This window comes from Mycotypha africana (assembly GCF_025528875.1).
Source record: "Mycotypha africana strain NRRL 2978 chromosome Unknown BDF20scaffold_19, whole genome shotgun sequence".
NCBI classification, from domain to species: Eukaryota; Fungi; Mucoromycota; class Mucoromycetes; order Mucorales; family Mycotyphaceae; genus Mycotypha; species Mycotypha africana.
The window spans coordinates 94,038-114,724 of record NW_026515743.1 but is presented as its reverse complement, the minus strand read 5'-3'; the positions used below and the strand labels follow the sequence as shown (position 1 = coordinate 114,724).

The 20,687-nt window shown below is 40.8% G+C and overlaps 11 protein-coding genes across 11 annotated transcripts; 7 read left to right on the top strand and 4 right to left on the bottom strand.

Annotated features, from left to right (window-relative positions):
* Window positions 1-2,394: 2,394 nt before the first annotated feature.
* On the top strand, window positions 2,395-3,728 carry BDF20DRAFT_908537 (uncharacterized protein; the record flags this gene model as incomplete). Its single annotated transcript, XM_053083492.1, has 3 exons — window positions 2,395-2,421; window positions 2,946-3,162; window positions 3,235-3,728. 3 exons carry the CDS (start codon window positions 2,395-2,397, stop codon window positions 3,726-3,728), a joined length of 738 nt encoding a protein of 245 aa, XP_052930733.1.
* A 935-nt stretch (window positions 3,729-4,663) lies between these two features.
* On the bottom strand, window positions 4,664-5,654 carry BDF20DRAFT_840489 (uncharacterized protein; the record flags this gene model as incomplete). The annotated part of the gene is made up of 3 exons (XM_053079391.1): window positions 4,664-4,867; window positions 4,938-5,536; window positions 5,627-5,654. 3 exons carry the CDS (start codon window positions 5,652-5,654, stop codon window positions 4,664-4,666), a joined length of 831 nt encoding a protein of 276 aa, XP_052930732.1.
* A 1,054-nt stretch (window positions 5,655-6,708) lies between these two features.
* On the top strand, window positions 6,709-7,521 carry BDF20DRAFT_908536 (3,4-dihydroxy-2-butanone 4-phosphate synthase; the record flags this gene model as incomplete). Its single annotated transcript, XM_053083491.1, has 3 exons — window positions 6,709-6,778; window positions 6,854-6,971; window positions 7,050-7,521. 3 exons carry the CDS (start codon window positions 6,709-6,711, stop codon window positions 7,519-7,521), a joined length of 660 nt encoding a protein of 219 aa, XP_052930731.1.
* Window positions 7,522-7,976: 455 nt separating this feature from the next.
* On the bottom strand, window positions 7,977-8,849 carry BDF20DRAFT_908535 (uncharacterized protein; the record flags this gene model as incomplete). The annotated part of the gene is made up of 4 exons (XM_053083490.1): window positions 7,977-8,077; window positions 8,174-8,276; window positions 8,365-8,522; window positions 8,714-8,849. 4 exons carry the CDS (start codon window positions 8,847-8,849, stop codon window positions 7,977-7,979), a joined length of 498 nt encoding a protein of 165 aa, XP_052930730.1.
* A 306-nt stretch (window positions 8,850-9,155) lies between these two features.
* On the top strand, window positions 9,156-9,535 carry BDF20DRAFT_840486 (uncharacterized protein; the record flags this gene model as incomplete). Its single annotated transcript, XM_053079390.1, has 2 exons — window positions 9,156-9,333; window positions 9,384-9,535. The coding sequence occupies 2 exons, from the start codon at window positions 9,156-9,158 to the stop codon at window positions 9,533-9,535; spliced, it is 330 nt and encodes a 109-aa protein (XP_052930729.1).
* Window positions 9,536-10,139: 604 nt separating this feature from the next.
* BDF20DRAFT_830110 (histidine kinase-like ATPase) lies at window positions 10,140-10,741 on the top strand (the record flags this gene model as incomplete). The annotated part of the gene is made up of 3 exons (XM_053078363.1): window positions 10,140-10,234; window positions 10,351-10,420; window positions 10,502-10,741. The coding sequence occupies 3 exons, from the start codon at window positions 10,140-10,142 to the stop codon at window positions 10,739-10,741; spliced, it is 405 nt and encodes a 134-aa protein (XP_052930728.1).
* A 289-nt stretch (window positions 10,742-11,030) lies between these two features.
* Window positions 11,031-11,732, top strand: BDF20DRAFT_250617 (uncharacterized protein). Its single transcript, XM_053075001.1, has 2 exons — window positions 11,031-11,254; window positions 11,338-11,732. The coding sequence occupies exons 1-2, from the start codon at window positions 11,140-11,142 to the stop codon at window positions 11,586-11,588; spliced, it is 366 nt and encodes a 121-aa protein (XP_052930727.1). The 5' UTR covers window positions 11,031-11,139; the 3' UTR covers window positions 11,589-11,732.
* On the top strand, window positions 11,732-13,319 carry BDF20DRAFT_250592 (uncharacterized protein). The gene has a single exon (XM_053075000.1). The coding sequence runs from the start codon at window positions 11,876-11,878 to the stop codon at window positions 13,274-13,276; it is 1,401 nt and encodes a 466-aa protein (XP_052930726.1). The 5' UTR covers window positions 11,732-11,875; the 3' UTR covers window positions 13,277-13,319.
* Window positions 13,320-14,605: 1,286 nt separating this feature from the next.
* On the bottom strand, window positions 14,606-15,322 carry BDF20DRAFT_791370 (P-loop containing nucleoside triphosphate hydrolase protein; the record flags this gene model as incomplete). The annotated part of the gene is made up of 3 exons (XM_053076198.1): window positions 14,606-15,055; window positions 15,131-15,199; window positions 15,284-15,322. Coding segments are annotated over 3 exons (558 nt in total), but the record flags the coding sequence as incomplete, so codon positions are not given.
* Window positions 15,323-15,506: 184 nt separating this feature from the next.
* On the bottom strand, window positions 15,507-17,626 carry BDF20DRAFT_250667 (histidine phosphatase superfamily). The gene is made up of 7 exons (XM_053075002.1): window positions 17,516-17,626; window positions 17,395-17,420; window positions 17,093-17,297; window positions 16,937-17,017; window positions 16,707-16,862; window positions 16,163-16,597; window positions 15,507-16,086 (listed from the first exon to the last, which is right to left on the bottom strand). The coding sequence occupies exons 1-7, from the start codon at window positions 17,572-17,574 to the stop codon at window positions 15,816-15,818; spliced, it is 1,233 nt and encodes a 410-aa protein (XP_052930724.1). The 5' UTR covers window positions 17,575-17,626; the 3' UTR covers window positions 15,507-15,815.
* Window positions 17,627-17,962: 336 nt separating this feature from the next.
* On the top strand, window positions 17,963-18,754 carry BDF20DRAFT_992201 (uncharacterized protein; the record flags this gene model as incomplete). Its single annotated transcript, XM_053085371.1, has 4 exons — window positions 17,963-18,113; window positions 18,162-18,355; window positions 18,469-18,562; window positions 18,615-18,754. The coding sequence occupies 4 exons, from the start codon at window positions 17,963-17,965 to the stop codon at window positions 18,752-18,754; spliced, it is 579 nt and encodes a 192-aa protein (XP_052930723.1).
* Between the last annotated feature and the right edge of the window lie 1,933 nt (window positions 18,755-20,687).

The window sequence follows — 20,687 nt, the reverse complement described above, 5'->3', positions numbered from 1 at the left end:
GATGGAGATAAATGTTCTTTACCATCATGGCTAGCACGGGAGGGTGAGCGTCTCTGTAATGATGATGGGCTGTTATTTGACATGTATTCCGTTGATTTGCTTCGGGTGATTATGTTTTCTGCCTTATGACAACCCACACTGGCAGTACTACTCATCACGTTATTTTCGCTATCCTTGACATGGTTTTCAGGATAAAGTGGAACATGGTGTTGACGTAAAGAAGAGCTTCCTACGGATCTTGTTGATTTTATGGAACCATTCTTATGAAGACCTCTATGACTTTCTTCATGATGATGAGGAGGAGGAGGAGGATTTATAGTATGATTCAAAGAAGGGTCTATTTGTTGTTGCATTTGCTTTAATTGTTGCCATTGTAATTCTTGGTGATACTGAGTGGAAGTGCCATCCTCTTGAGAGCCAGCCTCATGACCTTGTTGTTGTTGTTGTTGTTGTTGTTGTTGCTGCTGCTGCTGCTGCTGCTGTTGCTGATTGGTATACTTTAGAGCAAAAGTAAGTTGATCTTTTGTTTCAATGAGTGTTTCCATCATTTGTTGTCGATGATGAAGTAATTCTTGTTCTTTTCTGGTCCATTCTTCTCTATCTTTCATGCGCTGCTTTTCCATCCATTCTACTTGTTTTTTAAGTTCTAATAAAAGAAGATGTTGTTGTTGTTGCTCTTTTTCTATCATAGGGCGAGGAGGAGAAGGGTCCTGTTGTTGTTGTTGTTGTTGTTGTTGATGGCGATGGCCTGGGGAAGAAGACAAAGAAATACCCGTTTTTTTCTGTCGATAAGGGCTTGTCATAGTAGCTGTGGTGGCGGTAGACGAAGAAGTAGAAGAATCTCTTATAATACCACTATCATTTGTTGATGCTTTTGTTTGAGCAGCTGTATAAAGTTGTGGTGGATGTGTATCTTTGTTGGGTGGCATGGTGGAGAGATCCACAGCGGGCTGCTTCTTATGACTATTCAACAAGTTTAAATTGGGCAAGTCCGCTAATCCATCCTTTTCTCTCAGATCGAGCGACGAATCGGTATCCGAAGCAATCGATTCCTGAGCTGATTCATAAAGACGGCTTGAGTCATCGCTTAGAATAGTTGAATGCGATGAAGGTTGATGTTTCGAAGCTTGTGGCGGCGGCTGTTGTTGTTGCGACAAGTGATTTGATTTTACTGTTGTTGGAATCGTTGTCGTCACGGGTGGAACAGGTTGAAAAGGAGCAGGCGTCATTCTACTAGGATGAGCACTCGCAACATGATCTGAATCTATAGAACACAAAGTGAAAAAGGCCTCTGCTTAGATGATGGATCCTCCTTTCAACTCCATAGCGTTACTTACCCATGTCCATACCTTCTTTATCATCATTTTGAGGAACTGAGTGGGTATAGCCATTGGGCTCGGCCGAGTGATCCCCTAGGTTCTCTGCGAATACTTGTTTGTCTTCTTCTTCCACTTGTGTTTTGTCTCGATCGAATCCGCTCAAAATAGCGCGAGTCGGCGTGACAACTCTTCGAGGTTTAGGCATAAGAAGAGGGGGTGTGGATGAAGCAGCTATAGGGATAGTACCTCGCGTCAGTGTGGATGACGCTTTGGTGTCTATTACAAACTGGAGTGGATCCTTGTTGTGGGCATGGGCCATCCTTTGTGCGGGAGGTAAAGCGGGAGCAGGTTTTCTACTAATGATCGCTGTAGGTTTTTTTAGCTGCTGTACCAGTGGCTGTTGTTGCTGTTGTTGTTGTTGCTGTAGGAAAAGCGAATGAGGGGCTGCTGTGGTGGTGGTGCTATCATTCGACAAGACACCTTTGTCCATTCGTTTTTTCTTTTTTTGAAAGAATTTAACCATGCTCCCTTGTTGGAAAGACTGAAAGGGGAATGACTTAGATTTAAAGAATGCAAAAGAAAAGAAAGAAAAATAAAAGATTGTTGATGCTGCAAGCTTAAAAAGGAGAGAGCAATCCGAGCAACAGCAAGAGAGAGAGAGAGAGAGAGAGAGAGAGAGAGACAGAATGTGCATTCTTGTAAACTGATCGAAAAGAAAAAAGTCAAAACAATCATCAACAAGAATAGCCAAATGAGGAATTGTGATGGTGATACAGACCTCACAGATTTTTCATAATGAGCGCATAAAAAAGAGAGTAGTCGACATGTCGGATGATGGTAGATGATATTCTGCAGAGGAGGGTATGAAGCATAAAGTCAAGTACAGTGACTCTATCTGCAAAGGGGAAATCAACACTACTGCTCGAGCAAAACCAGCTGGGAGGACAGTCTATTCGTGAGGGAAAGAATCCATCCAATCCAAGAGCCGACACCGATGCACTCTCTACCTGCTGTACATATGAGACTAAAGACAAAGCGGGGAGAGAAAGAAAGGAAGAGTTACTGCTTAGCAAAAATGACATCTCTATTCCTATTGCAAATAGTACATAGGCTGTCTTCAAAGCGGAATCAAATAGGATGGATGATGGCATTCTTGTGTTTCCAAAACATAAGGACCGTTCTAATCAATAGCAGCTGGACGTTTTAGAAAAGGGCTTAGCAACATTTGCCTTGGTGCTTTCAAAGAAGTGCTGATCCAAATCTTGCTCAGATCTGTCATACATAGCAACTCTATAATTAAGTTTCTTTGTCATTTCGAATAATATGACAGTTTCTTCCAACGAGTCATTGCATTTTTAAAAGCTCGTCTATTGAATATCGTGATTCAACATTTAGAAAAAATAAACGTTGAAGAAGAACACCCTCAAGTGCTTACGGAGGAGCAAATTCAGAAGCCCAAACCTACAACAGCCGCTTCCCACGGATTCCGTTCCTACCAGTTCCTCTCCATCATCCATCCTCCATGCATCAGCATGGCATTTTGGCAAGAAACATCGACCCTTACAAGCGCTGCTGTATCCTAGTAGGCGTTGGCAGGGACTCAAAATCTACTCTTTATATTTAAAGCCAATGCTCGTCATGCTGTTTATCAATGTGGGCCTCTCATTAGCTATCTTTTATGTAGCCAAAAGATGGCTAAGCGTACTTGTTGCCTTGATTTTATCGGGCATGCCACCTTTGCTACGTGTTTTGTATGTGTTTTATAAACGTCGAAAATTTGATATTTTGGGAATCCTCTTTGTCGCTTCCTTTACTATTTCAGCCGTGGTATCTGTCATTTCAGGTAGCCACTATGTCATGTCACGTCTAAAAATGCCAGCTTTTTTTTTAAAGAAGTTTTCCACTTTTTGTCTAGGTGATGCTCGTTTGGCTTTATTGAGGGATTCTGCAACGACAGGTATTATCAGCGTCTTGTTCTTCCTCACGCTGATTCCTCCCCGTACACGATGGTTTTATAATAGACCACTGGTGTTTTTAATGTATTCTCAAATGACGGAAAACGTAGCACCAAAAAAATGGACAGATGAAGAGGGTGGTTTACATTCTATGAGCACGCATGAATGGGTGTGGGCCTATTTTCCTCTCTTTCGAATCTATTGTTATCTTCTCAGTGGGCTTTGGGGGTTTGTATTGATGGGTGAATTCATCTCGAAAGTGATCATGATAGAAGCAACCCAATTGGATGTGGATCGTATCGTGTTGTATGGCCAAATCATAGTGATTGTGGTCACTGTGACGATGACCGTGGGGACCGTGATTGCTTCTAGGTTGATGACAAAAAGAATGGCCGTGGAGGCTGAGGAATGGTTCAAACAGAATGATTATAGCGATAGACTCTCTATTTTATAAAATAAAATGTTTACCCTTTGCTTATGTGTTGTCAAGTTGTACTCGAATCAACAGGGAGGTTCACTCCAAGGCTTATCGAGTCAGGCGCTTCACAAAGAAATCGAATCGATGGTTAGCGAGACTGCTAAAGGTCAACGCTCGGCTTGTCCTTGTTATTGGCATTACTGAACGGTTCCACTTTTAGCCAAGGCCGATAGGATGAGCATAAGGTCGAGCTCTGCTTTTTGACAGCATCAGTCCTTTGTTGCTATATCCTAGCGTGCTTCACTCCTGATGATACAGTGGCGTCAAAGCAAAGGTTGGATGTCGTCGAGTAAAGACACTGTCCTACTCTTTTATGAGAGGAGAATAACGAAAGGATAGGCCGATAGGCAGTTGTCCTCTCAACGAATGACAATTGAATGATTCAAAAAGCTCAAGATAAATAGAGAAAACCCAAACAATTGTCAACCAAGGATCGATTTTAGTTTTTGCTTTTTTAGTAGCACGTCTTTCATTCTTGTTTGTAATGAAGAAGGTCCCATGGATAGAATCAACAAGAGAGGGTGCATGGATTGGGAACAGTACTGTTTCCAGACAGAGGGTTGACCATGGTTTCCGTTTCTATTTCTTTGACGAATGAAATTTCTGATGCATGAGCCTCCGTCCATCAGCGCTATTGTCTATCAACGGAAGGAACAGTCCTATTTTGCTCATTGTATGGGATGTTGGTTTAAAATAAATAAAAAAAAAGAAACTGTTTTTGGTCAAAGGATGGATTTAGCCCTTGAAGGACCATGGTCTATGTATACACTGTATGCAAAAGGGGTTTCTAAAAACAGTCAAGATGAATGGATGGGTTGACGATCTCTAGAGGGTCATGATAATGGATAAGTCGGTATGAAAAATGCAAGCAAAAGAAAGGGATATAGAGTGACAGTCTAGGTAGGTAGAGATTAGAAAAGAAATCGCTTTGTCTTTTCAAAGTGAAACATCTGTAGGACGCCATCCGTCAGCGTTGTGCATGTCAGATTTGGCTCTGCATTATCGTACATGGAGGAGACATAGACCTTCTCTCTTTTGTTCAAAAAGATGGTTCTGAGAGATAGGTTTTTTGCACCCGCCAGATCAAAAGCATAGGAACCGATCAAATAGATATTCTATCATGTAGAGGGGAGAGCGGAATGAATGAACTACGCGTCCTGTGTGTCGACAAAAAGCTTGTCTTACCTCTATGCGTTTTGTCCGCGATACAATGGTTCTCATGAGCTCAGAATAGACCGTAGGATGAGGTTTTGATAGTCTTAGGGTATCACAACACACCATATTCTCCTGTTTGAAATAACCCTCCAGTCCCACGGATTGTAATAGCTCGAGCGTTTCCTGTCGTCCCCAAGCACTCAGTAACCATATTTCCCAAGTCTTACTGTGCTGATCTTCAATCAAAGTGTCCTCGACCCTCTTGTTGTGCTCTATAATTAATGCTAATGCTTCCACTGCGTCTGGGTCGACCGTGAGGTTTTTAAAGCTAAACATGACTGTTTCGATTTCATCTTTTGTCAATAGACTGCTGCTGTTGTGATCATAGGAGAGTCGTCTGCTGTCATCGTCAAAAAATAACAAAAGTGAGCGTGTTAAAGTGGCCCTTAGCACTTGCTGCAAAGGACGATATTTACCACCATGCGAAGTTGCTATGTAGTCACGCCATGCCGTCGCATACCAAAATTTAAAAAAGTATTTGATCTCTGTTGCTGTTAGGTGAAAGTGTTGATTGTCCAATAGTACTTGCTGTAGCGCTTCTAGCACACTGTTAAAAGTGAATAAGGAGCCTTGGATAAAGAAAAAAGAAAGAGAAAAAAGCATGTTTACAACCTAGTGGGATAGACTCGGATCCCTCTCTTTTTTCTTACTTTACATACCGAGTAAATCAAACGCAACAAAGGGCATTGTTCCAAGGCAAGTTCAAGCCAAAGAGAAAAACGACAGTTGGTAAGCAGTGGCTGTAGTAATAGTTATTGCTGACGAACGAGTCTATGAAGGAAAGAAAAAAAAGTGATACGAGAGAGAGAACAGAAAAATGTAAAAATAAAGAAATTCCGTCATGCAAGCATTGAAATGGGTGTAATTAATTTTTACCCAACGTAATCAAAAATGAACACAACAAAAGTCGCTTTCTTTCGTACGCCTCTTCCTTTGGCCCTTTATGGTTGTCTATCCAGTCTATATCAAAACCTTTTTTTTTTTTTTTTTTTTTTTTTTTTTTGCTTTATATATCATGGAGGTCTGATCTCGGATAGGAATACAACTCATTTGAGCTTGCCTGCACTCGTTTATTGACATTAGATCAACAGAGATAGTTTTGTGTTTTAATGATCTTTTTAACAGTATGCATGAGAGGGTTAGCGTCGTAGGGGTATGGTCAACACAGTAAAAAGTTGTAACCCGACACAATCATTAGGAAGGTAAGGATGCAAACACATCCCTGCCCTAGAGGATGCTTGTCCTTTGGAGAAGGTAGTACTCATATCCTGCGTCTCGACCAATAGAAAAAGGAATGGCATATGATGGATTGGGAATTTCTCACAGTCCATGAAAAGGCTTGTCAAGATCCGTACTACTGTTCTCTTTTTTGTGCGTATTCTTGTTTGGCGAGTTGGACTGTCATTGCGGAGTCTTTTTGAATCCGTGATGGATTAATAATGAGAAAGGGCGTATTTGAGATTTTTGCATAATGCAGACAGAAACGGAACGAAAAAAAACCTTTACTTGCTGAGTCATGATTTTGTCAGTACAGTGGTTTGATTCCGCTCCGGGGATCAAAAAAACCCAAAGAAGAAGAAAAAAGAGTTTGTTTTATCGTGGAAATTATAGGCTTTAAGCTATCTTTTTTTTTTTTTTTTTTTTTTTTTTATCTGGCTTCCTTTTATTTTCTAAAAGAGCGTTTTTGCTGTCAAAGTTTTAGTATTACATTTCTATTTTAATCATCCTTTATTAAACCCCAATGGTCGAGACAGAATCTAAAATGTTCAAGCCCGAGTTTGACTCTGTAGAAGATGCTCTCAAAGATTTTGGTAAAAAGGATAAAAGAAAAAGACAACAATTCGTCTATCTCTAAAAATACTTATCTACATGACGCCTCTCTCTAGCGGAGAACAAGTTTGTCATTGTCATGGATAACGAAGACCGAGAAAACGAAGGCGATTTAATCATTGCAGCTGAAAGGATCACAACGGAACAAATGGCGTTTTTGATTCGATATTCAAGGTAATAAAGAGAGAAAGAGTGTGTGTGTGTAAAAAGAGCGCCTCAAAAAACTCACCCCTCCCCCCCTCCCTTCAAAAGTGGCTATATATGTGCACCTACGACACCAGAACGTCTAGATCAATTAGAATTACCGTTAATGGTACAACGAAATACAGAAATGATGCGAACAGCCTACACTGTTTCCTGCGATTATGCACACAACACAACGACAGGTATTTCTGCCCATGATAGAGCATTGACATGTCGAAAGCTAGCAGACCCCACCAGTAAACCACAAGACTTTATGCGTCCTGGGCATATTTTGCCTCTGCGTGCTGTGCCAGGAGGTACTTTTGAACGGTTCGGTCACACAGAAGCGGGGGTGGATTTGTGTCAATTGGCAGGTGTTGCACCCGTGGCTGTGATTGGGGAGGTTGTCAAAGAAAACGACGAGAAGGGCGAAATGGCACGAAGAGATGATTGTTTTGCTTTTGCAAGGAAACATGGCATCAAGATGATTACCATCAAAGACCTGATTCGATATAGAAGATTACGTGGCGACACGCATTAGATGGGACACTGGGCAAACGATGGGGAGATAGAATGGGGGATCTTTTTCATCCCTAGGATGATGACTGTAGACCATGTCTCACTTTTGTCTGTGTAAATATATAGGTATACATAGGTGTATGTACGTATGTATTTTTTGATATCCTATCAGTAAAAAAACAACCCAAAAGAAGCCTCCTCTGAGAAATATATCTTGTCATTTATTCTGTTTCTAAAAAGAGGAAACCAGCACAAGCCCTCTCCCATTGTCTTTCAAACATCGAGTGACTCATTCTATATAGATAGATCGGCAGAGCAACCCACCACCACCGCCACCACCATGACTGAAAAACCTACAGGTCAATGAGGAGTTTTTTAGCAGGTTGCATTCTGGCATGCGTTGAGAGCGAACTGCGGGTTATTTCAATTTACCAGAGAGGATGTTCGAGTCAAGGACAAAAAGTGGTTGCTGTAGAGTTAGGCAAAGAGACCGTGCTCTTTCAATTCTGTATAATGTGTTCTTGCCAAGGATTGTTTAGCTACTTCAATATCAGTTCTGATATCAGTGATAAGAGCATCTACATCACATCACGGGAAAATGAAATGCGCATCAGTCGCGGGAAAAAGGCGGGTTATCCGGGTTGTTGTGTGTATGTGGCTTCATAGATGCTCACCTAAGTTTGGATAGTTTTGTTCAGGTCGAATGAATCCAAGAACTAATACACGAATAGAGATGCCATAAAAATCATCGGGAAACTCATGAATGATGTGAACCTCCTATTGCATTGGAAAATGAGGTTATATAGAACATACAAACACGCGATAAAAAAAAAAAGCAGGTGACGAAAGAGAAACGAGAACTTACGGCAGATCTTTGCTCGTTTTTGAAATAGGGGTTCCATCCCAAGCTCATGACCATGGGATAAACGGTGCTACCTCTTTCACCAATCTGTGTCCAGCCATAATAGACACCCGTTTCTAAACCGGAAGCCATAGTCGCAATAGCTTCATCCGACAGATTCGCTAAGTTGAATGGTTTCCATTATACAATGAGTGTGGATCGATCAGTTGTCAATAAACAATAATCTCTATTGGCAAGTTGACTCGCTGACATATCTGCCTTTGACATGTCTTTCTCTCTCTTTCTCTTTCTCTCTCTCTTCCTCTCTCCCTCTCACTTTTCTTCTCTCATGTTCCATTGTGCTCATCGGTACCTGTTGGAATGCCAAGTTGTTTAGAACCTCTTCCATAACCTTTCACGACAGTGCCTTCAAGAGCAAATGGAAACGGTTCATGAGGTTTCTCTGGACCTACAAGTAATGGACGGTCCGGATTGATCTTGATACTCATTATCTAGGTTTAATGACGAATTCTGGGGAAAATAACAGATGGGTAAATTTCAAAAAAAAAGGACAAAAATAAAAAGAAAAGAAAGCCCACATTAGCCCAATTGGAATCCAGATATCAGGAGCTGTTTTGCCCAAAAAAAAAAAAAAAAAAAGAAAAAAGAAAAAAAGCTCTTACTCTCATCATGAAGCCTTTCCCATCTATAAAGGCTTTTTGATCAAACAAAAACTGACTTTCTTAACCAATAAACTACTGTACCAAAAAGAAATTACAAGGGGCGCTTTGGATAAGCGTCAATGAACATTTGCCATGACAAGCTTTCTTTCTCTCAACAAACACACATCAGAGATAAAAACTGGAAACGATAGAATAAAAATCGATGGTTACAAAGGTACATGGTTTTTATGGCAACAGAAAAATGACGATTTTTTTACAACAAGCACAATTGCAAAGCAACATGGGCTCACACTTGGACACAAAGGAGCAAGTCAAACAAATGTTTTTGAATGCTTAAGAGTTTGTCTAAGCAAACAAAAGGTTTGTATCTCACGCGTAAAAGTCTTTTTACAGATGGTATCCTACCTGATGTGATCTGCAAGGCCGAAACAAACATTGACTTGTGGCTACTTTCAGTGATCATTGCGTTTCCTCATGCTGTTACACCCTGGTTGTTTATTGTCAAGAAATAGACAAAGGATGTCTTTCTTTCGTGATGGCGCGCTAACGAAAAGGTGAGAAAGGTGCAGTAGAAAAGAGTCCATAAGTAAGTAAGTGGAACAGTATTTCCCACTATTGGGCGCTCTCGTGTTACCGTCGTTGGTCTTTTTTTTTTTTTCCCCCATTGGCAACATCGTTCGCGCTCAAGAAACGCTCCACTGTAGTCAAAACAGATCCGCTTTGCCTTTGTATTTTCTCTTTTCAGTTTACTTGCAGCGTCCATAGGAGCTCAATCGAGACAAGTTCAGACAGTAGACATGTATAGGGAGCCCATCGTCACGGCTAGAATACAATAGCATGGATGGCTTTTGAAGTGCTGGAAATAAAAAAAAAAGCACCTTTTACGCAACTTGTCGTCAAGAAAACTCTTGAACAGTTAGAATAGCTCCTGCCTATCCCCTCGTCTTAGATAAAGCTTTTCAGATATGGATTATGTCCGATATGCTTCCCCCACATTTTTTCTCTGCTTACTTTTTAAAAAAAAAAAAAAAAGTCGCTGTCTCTTGAACTTTTCTTTACATTGAAATCACTCTGCTGAATGTTGTTTGCTGGAAGCAATAAATATATTATTTCACAATGAGCATTCACGTTCTCGATACATCAACCATAAGAAACATACATTCTGGACAAGTGATTACTGATGTGGAAGCTATTGTCAAAGAACTTTTAGAGTACATTTTGCTTCAATTGCATCATGGCGAAACCTCCCATCCTTCAGGCACTGATTAACCGCTGCATTCAATGCGACCTTTTTGCTTTTTCTTTCCCCCCATTGCCTTCAACATAGAAACTCTCTAGACGCTCATGCTACGTCTATTGATGTCGTGTCCATCTATAATGGATTAGAATCAATCCAAGTATACCATTCATTGTTGTCATGCTCTCACCGGGCCTATATCATGTACGGCGAAAAGCCAACCCCATTTTCCCTCTTTTAGGTAAAAGACAACGGGGATGGTATTGCAGAAAGCGATCGCCCTTTTATCGCCAAAAGACACCATACTTCCAAATTGAGCACTTTTGAAGACCTTGCCCATGTTTGGACCTACGGCTTTCGTGGAGAAGCGATCCATTCGATGCTAAACCTATCCAATAAGCTCACATTAACAACAAAAACGAAAAAGGATACCGTTGGCAAACTCTATGATATCAACAAAAACGGTGATTTGATAAAGTAAGACCCAGAGAAAAAAAAAAAAAAAAAAAAAAGAAGGGGCTCTCGGTTCCCCTTTCGTTGTGTAAGCCCGTTTAGGAATGACTTGATCCCTTCCACCTCTTTTCTTTTAGTGAGACTACCTCCAATGGAATACCAACACCTTCTGGTACCATCATCACTGTTCATAAGCCCTTTTATCATCTACCCGTACGAAGACAGCTGGCAGCCAAGAATGCCGTGCAAAATACAAAGCGAATCCAAGATTGCTTGATAAGGCTCGCTTTACCTCATCCTGAAGTAAGGTTCTCATTCACCCAGACCAACCATAACAGCACTCGTCCAGTCCCACCGTGGATCAAGCCCAAAACACAATCCGTGGAGGATAACATTACGGTTCTGTTCAACTCAAAGTTGACAACGATGCTCGAGAGACATTTGGAAACCATCACTTTCACTATCAATAACGAACAAGAAAACAACCACACTGAAGACACGACGCTTACAGTGGATATGGTCATCCCAAAACCTCATTCAGGTAAAAAAAATAGCTACAAAGCAGCCGTTCCAAGAATGACTTTCCCCCCCCCCCTCTAACCGTCCCTCTTTCCCTGTGCCTAGACCCTAATGTTACGTTGAAACAAGACCTCATTTTTGTTTATGTGAATCAAAGACCCATTCATCACGCTCAATCTGAATTGACAGACGTAATCTCTTTGATTAAAACACGTTATAAACAGCATCTAGGTTTGGAAAAAGGTCTCACCAAGAAGAGTCCTTTCATCTATCTGGATATACAACTATCGCCTGCTCAATATGATGGTAAAATTGAATACGACCTGGAAAAAAGGGGCATGCGTCCAAAGTGCTAACCAGTGATTTTTACTACGAACGGCTAGTCAATGTGGAGCCAGATAAATCAACCGTCTTTTTCCACAACAAAAGCACAATCTATCAACTCGTTCAAAAAATAGTAGATACGGTCTATCCCCTTCCTGTATTCAACCAACAACAAAGAACAACAACCGCTGTAATAAACGATCCCTTTGAATCCAATGACCAAGAGATCTATGGGAAAAAAAATCCTTCCCGTGCCGTCCCTCCTACTGCATTGAACCCTAGCGCAACAATAGAGAAAGAGCCATTGGCAACAGCAACCATGGCAAAAGAGAGGGAGCCCTCTTTTACCTCCTCCATCTCGGCACCTGGTACAAGTAGTAGAACGACGACGGAAAAAGAGAATAGCTGGACTTTGTCTATGCAAGATGGCACCCAAGAAGAAACGGACGAGCTCGAAACATCAGAATACAACACCGACAGCTCACCCCTTCCATTGACATTGCCCTCAAAGCCAACGCTTGCACCACCCCCATCGCCCATGGAGGAAGCGACAACCGTTGCTGCTGTTGCTGCTCCTGACAAACACAGTACGGATGAGAGCAGTTGGCTGCCAACGAACAGTCATGTTACTGACAACAGCAACAACACACCACTGGAGAGCTCACCCTCCTCCGCCTCGCTCTCCTTTCTACGTGAGTATTTCTCTCCATTGAACCCTGCCTCTACTTCTGCCTCTACCTCTGCTTCACCCACCGCGCCTGACGCTTCATCCAATCACATCCCACGAAAAAGAAAAGAGACTCACCCCTTATCACCTACTGCGAAACGGTCGGTTCCTTTTCGTTATAACAGTATCGCCTCCTCCTCCTCCTCCTCCTCGTCTTCCTCACCGACGCCTGCTCAAAGACGACAAGCACAATGTGGTTTACTCGCCATGCTAGCGAATGCACAACAACAACAACAACAACAACAAGACCAACAACAACAACAACAGCAGCAGCAGCCACCACCACCACCATCGAACCATCGTCGAGAGTGTTTCCATGATACCCTTCACTGTCAAAAGATCGTATGCGTGGATACGGAGCATATCAAAGTTTCCTTCAAGCTACGTCACTCCTCTCCTCAGAGCCAGACGTGTCGTCTATCAGTGAGAGAATATTTCAATTGTATTGCTACCAGACAACAAGAAGACGCTAACGACGACAACAAGGTGACAGTAACAAAGTTCTTGTCTCTACCCACAAGGTGGACGACGGTGGATCGTACTTTATGGATCCAGAAAAAACCAAGTAAAGCATGGCGGCTTTATATCACCACCACTTGCGACTCTTATCCACCGTTTTGTCTGGAAATAGGATGGGTCCATTGGGAGCAACTGAACGTATGTCGCATTTGGCAACAGATGATAGAGAAACACGCATTCATACCAAAGAAGCCTTTGGATAGAATGGTGCAGATCGTGATAAAAGAAGAGGAAGTGGATGCGTCGTCGTCATTGTTGCTTGCTCCTGTCTTGATGTCCTTAGAAAAGAAGCCTATCCATGTCAAGAAGGACCGTCATGGAGCAACAGAGGTTACTTTTCAGGAAATCATTAATGAGGATGTTGTTGAAAATGGGTTCAGGGCACGCTGGCGTAAAGGTAAGCCTTTGTTGAAAGCCTACTTTTCTGAAAAAAAGGTTGTTTATTCACACCACATGCATCCACACATGTGTTAGCCGATCATCCACCTGGATCCCTTGTTGTACAATTGACACATATCTATGACGGACTTGATATCGCTGATTTCCGTGAGCTTTTGTCACTCATTGGAAGATGCCCTCAGAAGCCAACCCATCGTAGGCTACTTCGACCCGATAAAGTGAAGCGTCTTCTCTGGTCTCTTGCAGAAGAAGAAGCTCATCATCCTCATGGAAAAAGTAGCACCCACGATCCGTTAGAAAATGCGCTCCATCAAACACTTCAGGATCTGGCATGGCGTCAAGAGAGCGATAGTAAAATACAAGACATACCCACCTGGACACTTGGCTATACCCCTTCCCCTCTGAATCGAATCATCGCTTGTAAACTGCTGTGCCCGTCGTCCACCCTTGAGATGAGGGAGGAAAAAGAATGAAAAAGAAACACAAAAACTGCTGCCGTCGTCCTACTGTTCTGTAATACATTCGTTACAATAAAAGCCTTGAACAGTCATTCGCCTTAGCTATAAACTCATCCTCTATCTTTCTATCCCATGCTGTCTATCTTGCTTATTTCCCCGCGCACGCCGTGGCTGGAGATGTGATGTGCTTTTTCAAAACACTGAAACCGGCTACCTTTGGCCTTGTAAGCATTTTAAATAGTACACAGACGCCTTTTTGACACCAGAGGATTCCAACTCAACGAGAATGACCCCCACTCCCCGTTCCATCATCGTTCAAAATAGACTCTGCTCTTACCCTGAATAATGTTATGTGATTCCGCTTTTACTTTATTGATAGAATAGACGTGTGTGTACTGTATTTTTATTTGATTCTGTGCAAAAATGTTGCCTATTTTCTTGGCAGTCTTACGAGCTAAATAGAAACAGCCTTCAAACAACTGTTGGTATCATCCAACCTCATCGCTTTTTCCCTTTTACTCAAATAGGATATGGCCAGTCTGATTCCATTGGCTGTGTTAGCCTAATGCCGTTGGATAAAGGTCATTGCAGCAGTTGTCGGCCGATGAAAGTATCAAGTGGTATGAAAGTATACATCATCTAACTGTACACTTCTTGAACAAAATTGCAGATTGACATCAAAAGAGACAAATGCTCACATACACATACTCATCTGGCATCGTGGAACAAAGCTAAACTAATACAGGATTCATCGGACACTGTTTTTCGAATCAAGGGCACCTCATGGAATCGCTGTATTCATAGTTTCCATCACTTTTACTTTGTCTCCTTCCTTGGATAAAAGTGGATACAAATGCTTCACTACTTTAAGGGCCGTATCATCAATACTCGTCACACTTGTGTCAATGGTCAATAGGTCATTCTCGTCTTTTAAATGAGTCTTATACTGCTGGTACAATTGCTTATATTCCGGCCAGACGATCTTTTCAAAGTAGAACGGTGGATCTTGCCAATAGCCCTCTTGAGTAACATAGCCTTGTCGTCTTTCGCGTCGTTCTTTCATCACTTCAAACGAGCTTGTGAGCCAGATTTTCATGTCAAACACATCGGTTATCCATTTCTTATGAAATAGCATGAATCCATCGACAATCACTAAAGAAGTATTGCATGCATTCAGAGCACGGCTCATTTCATAAATTTCTTCCAGCACGCAAGGGCTCAAGAGCTCTGAGCCATCATGCCGATTGTTTTCTTCGTAAGATGGGTAGTCTTTAGGAAGTTGGTGATGGCATTTCACATACTCCATCGTCTCAAATAACTTGACAAAGTCGACGGATTCTGGGCAGTCCCAATTCTTCAAACCTGTTACCATGTCAGTGGGAATCTCACTTTCGCGCTAAAAGGAGGAAAAACCGTTAACGCACCATTGGAATGACAAAGCTGTGATCTTTGTTATTGCGCTGAGCTTTACTTTGTAAAAGTCGTCCTGATAGATAACTGTTGAGAATGGACTGGTCTTCCGTAAAATGCGGGTAATAGTCTATTGCCGGTAGTCACAAAAAGAAAGGAGCATTGGTTCAAAACCCCGTATGTTGACTTGGGAAAAAGAGACAATAGCACTTACAGTCTTACCAGAGCAAGAAGGTCCACTAGGCTCGACGATACAATCAATTCTCCAACTTTTTCTTTCTTTGCTATTATTTAAAAGTTTGTCAACTTACGAAACACCAACCACAAATAACCTTCGACGCTCACTGCTGAAAGACATGGATGATTGAAACAGAGAAAGAGAGAGGAACGCAATCAGGTCCAAAAGCTGTTAAACATATTATTCTTGATGGCAGAGGCATTTTTTCAAAGACCGCGAGTGGCCTTTAACCACCCCAATGGGCCAAGGATAAATCTCAGGCTCAAGGACAGCCATTGTTAAAACGATATCCATCTGCTGGCTTCTCAGTAGGGTGGTCATTAGGAAGTATCCTCTAGAGTATGAGACTTGCTGTGGCACAACGCAATGCATCACCAAAAGTACAGGGGTAAAGCCTGAGAGACAAGCGTTCTCTTTTTGCGACACTGACGCAATGACAAAGTAGTATCTATGCTCATACTCTACAGTGATTGACATCCGTTTATTCCTGTGATCAAAATTTTTATTGCTAGTTTGAACATTCCTTTTCCCAGTTTTCAGGGATTTGATTCTTGACGATATTTTTAAAGGCTTCTAAAGTACAGAGTGACTTATCACCGTCTTTATGGTTACCCTTGGCAAGACAACCAGGTAATTCCAAGGTTTTTTCATTATATCTAACTCTTACAAAATGATCATTTGTTCCCTTTTGCTTGAATAATTCAAACAGAACTGCACTACCAAAAGGAGGCCATCGTTCATCAAATCCGTTTAAAATAATTAACAATGGTGCCACAGTCCTATTTTTTCCCCAATCATGGACACAATTAGTTTGATGAGATCCATAAAAGTTGTAGCGGTTAGCGGATACTTTACGTGTCATGTCCAGAATAAACTGCCAATTTAAGATTTTCATCGTCTTCCTTTGATTGAGTGGCTCTATAGATCATACGGTCTCTGATCACGCCCATTAATCTACCCAAACTCAATCTACGTACTTCCTCTGATACCATGTTTCCATAAAACCACTCCTTCACCACTGTATCCTCAAGATCTCTTAACAATTCTTCGTCGTCGATATCGGCGGGTATTTTGAACCCGTGAGCTTTAGCTGCAATCAATGTATCCAAAATACCGTTCGCAGATGGGTGACTCTTCAATGATACTTCGTCTACATAGTTTTTAAATCGTTTGGACAACACCTTGAATCTATCCTGCAGCATATCTGATACCTTTTGGTTAAACTCCTTTGCTAGAGCACGTAAACGCTGACAGTTTGGATTCGGGAACATTAAATCGTCTCTAGGATCACTATAGGACACGTTGTAGCAGAAAATGATACTGCGTTAGTGATAGGGTCTTTCTTTTAACATCGACTGACACTCCTCTCGGACATTGGATGTTTGGTTTTTCATTTTACCGAACACGAAGTTTCAAAGTGACATTGTCAGGTCTTTTGCCGTGAGGATAAAGACCACCGGTGATTAATTGTTGAACAGATTCTTGCGTACGGATATAATCACTGCTCCTTAAATACACAGCCTTTTCATCGTACAAGTCAGGTAAAAAGTGAAGTCTATCATATGAATGATATTCCTGCTTTATGAGCCTTCTGTTGTGTCTGCTACCATGCATAGCGTGTTCTCTTACTTGTCAATGTAGAATTCTCTCATGCGTTGACCCAAAATTGTCATTCTGTATCTACCAAGATTTGTCAATTGGCCATAGTAACTAAGAAGAGTAGCGTACGATTCGTTGAACAACTGGAAGCGCCTATCCAAGGACTTTTGACACTTTTGCTCTTACCATAAATCAGATTGGATGGGCATGGAAGATTTACTCTCGGTTTCTGCAGTTTCGACTAATCGCTTCGTTTTGACAGCTTCTAAATCTTTTATCTCGTCCTTATCAAATTGAGCAATCGTTGAGAACATGGCCTTGTTGGCTGCACATAAATTCCAAACAGGAGGAATGATTCCTTCCAGTCTTCTTCTAACGGGTGAACGTTCACCTTTTTGCATGAAACGCAACGGTGAGTACAGCTGTCTACATTTTACCGAGTATTTGTTTTCGTGTCTATGTTGCTGTCGTCCTTTACTCCTCCTTACCATGTCTATGAACTACTTGTAGAAGCCTTTATGCCCAACAAAAAAAAAAATTTAGCTTATCACGGAGGAAAAAAAAGGATCCCTTTGTTTACTTTAGCACACATTGGATGTAGCTCCTTACTTTAATTCTAAATCAGGTGGATATTGTTCATCCTTAAACTCGGGTAATTTTGCTGACATTTATATGGCAATACTACTTGTCCTTTATTAAGCTTTTTGAGGAAACAGAAAGAGGAAAAGGCTATTTACTGTTTATTTTTCTTTTCTTTTCTTTTTTTTTTTTTTTTGTTTGGTCATTCCTACATTTTTTATGGATATTTTCTAATTCAGACAAAGTTTTATGAGCCTTGAGTCTAATCTGAGTCTTTACTGATTTGACGTTAATTTTTTTTTTTTTTTGCTGGAAAAAGTATTTTCTTTAGAATTTCGCGGGTACTTCACTCAATATAAGTCTTGACTAGTTTTACAGCACCTTTGGCAAACGATCAAACATTCTCAGGCTTTCCTATGCCCCTTCGTAGAAAAACGAGTTTGGAAAGCTCGGTATATACTGTGACAATTTATCAAAATGCCACAGTTAATAAATCGACTTTCATCTATAGAATCCTATCTTTTCCATCTGCAACAGAAAAAAGCTGCTCTTCGTTTGGTTGCTGTGGAAAAAATGCTAAAGAAATCACAGCAATCATGTCTTGAAACGAGCTTTGCTGATATTCAAAGTGAAAACTGGACTTTATAGTAACTGAAACTGATCAAGACGATATTAGTTCATTCCGAAAACGTTACTTTCGAGGCACATGCACTGTGCCTTGGTTCAAAATTACAGTGCTCAAGTACCAATTTGCGCGTTTTAAAAATGTTTTTGCGCGCTTGTAAACATCAATTTGCGTCATTGATCATTTCAACTCGCGTATTAACTTACTATATGCTCAGTCACTGGGAAAAAATATGTTCGAGAATGGTCAAGAAGACATCGCTGATGAGACTGGGAATGAGGCCATGGACTGAGAAGAAGAAGTCAATCCACATAACACGGAAACCTTGAGTAATTTTACTCAATATTGTGGTAAACAGCCGATGGATCTTGATATGACAGATCCCAAGCTTCCTGAACGAATGGATCAGCTAGAGAAGACTATCAATGCTAGCACTACACCTGAAAAAAAATGTATGCCGATTATTCTGATAGTCAAAAAATATTGTTTATGTATTATTTGCAGCTAAAGTTGCTAAGTGCTGTTGCTTGCTGCTAGAAAAGCTGCGATTAATGTTCGTACTGGTCAGGATTGGCCTAAAAAAACTCAAGGATAATCTCGAATGGAATATTTTTGAAAAACAAACCAACAAAGTAGCCTTTTAAAAAGACCTGGTAGACTCCAAAAAAAAGGTGGTAGAACCTGGTAGATTTGGTAGATCAGTGTAAGAAAAAAATAAAGCCAGCTTCAAGACGAATATAAGACTCATTTGATTGAGTTTATCGATAAAAACCCCTACGCCCGAGGATATGATGCAGACACCGATTAACTGAGAGCAGTGTACCACTCATGGTAGCAAAAAAAAAGATATATGAGAGTCATGCTAGCATGAAATTTGCGTGGTAGAATGCATAATGCTCGCAAATTCATCACGCATTTTGCGTGCCACCACAAAGTAAAGCTGGTATAGCCGATGCTACCACGCAGCTTGCGTGCTGCCATGAATAGAGCAAGGGCGGAGGACTTTAAACATTTGAGATTTCCGCTCACATTCTACCAACTCTCATAAATCAAGTACAATTTTACAATTTTGAATAAGTTAAAACAAAAAGAGAGTAGAAAGAGTCTCTTATATGTAGACTGGTAATGTTAGAATTTCCTAGACGAGAAAGTGGTATGGACGACAATGCATAATAAGCAAGTGCAGAGTATTGTTGTAAAGCATCGATGAAGAATAACGATAGCCAAAGATAATGTCCTTTTTCTTCTGCTTGGGGCTTCCTTACCAATTTCACCAATTTCAGCCTTTTGAGCAATAAACAAAACTTTACCGATATATCGCTGTGCAACCATTCGGGCTGTTGTTTTCAATTATTTGAGGGCTTCCTTCTTTCACCTTTTTCTTTTTACAAGGGCTTTTAAAAGCTAATGAAATACTGTTACTACATCTCAATTTCTTTTCATAATCTGCTCATTTGGCCACATCACCGACAAGATGCATCAATGAATCGTGACATCTGAGTAATTAAGGCACGCTCATCTTTGCCATTACATTGCTGCTTATAGTTTAGCTTGTTTATTAACTAGGATTGCAAGGTCGTATGAAGAAAGTGAAGCAAACGACGTCAAATACGCATATTGCCGATTACTTCTCATTTAGCACTGCGAACGACAACTAAATAATCTTTCCAAACAGGTATTTTATTTTTGGCCCAGAAAAAAAATAACTCTTCGTTTTACTTTTACAACTCATGGTCAGCAGCCGTTATATATTTATACCATATCTTCAATTGACACTTTTTTTCTATAGAACTTAAGCTTTGTGGCTTTCTTCAACTGTTTCATGTCTTCCGCTGGGCCAATGCCAACGCTCTCAAATAAAGTTGCAGCCTACCATTGCAAAAAAAGAAAAATACAGTTGTTTATGGTTGCAAAGAATCTGTTTTGTACCTATCAGGTAATCATACAACATTATTTTTTACTTCATAACCTTATCGCACCAACTTATTCATTTGTTTTACTTCTTTCTTCTGCAATAATTAAGAGTAGTAGACTGTAAGAATATCAATGATACCCACTTGTCAGGTAAAAATTGTCACTGTCATTCAAACTGGACCTTCGTCAATCAAATGATTCACACGCTTACTTGTAGGAGTACTTTATTTTGCTGTAGGAGTGCATGTAAGGACAATATCTGAACAAGCAGACCAGCTACTTCTTTGCTGACAATTGTAAGGAGATAATAAAAAGCGTACTGCCATGCTTGATGCTTTCTACGATGAAAATTGCGCGGTAGCATGTTTAAGGCGTCTTACCATGCAAAATGCGTGCTGCCATTTTTAAGTCGATTCAGCATGCACTATTCATGGTAGCATGAACTTTGCGCAGTAGCACGCATCCCACGCATCCCATGCATCGTTGCATGCTAGCATGCTATTTTTAACGCAATTTGCATGCTACCATGTTTAATGCACGGTGAAAATGTAAACAGTAAATTATGCCAGTTTGACTTGTGAACAATTGCTTAATCGACAATTCAAGTCTAAGTTGACAGCCGTTTATGCTGTGTTTAAATTAATTAATTCTCACTCGTGTTTC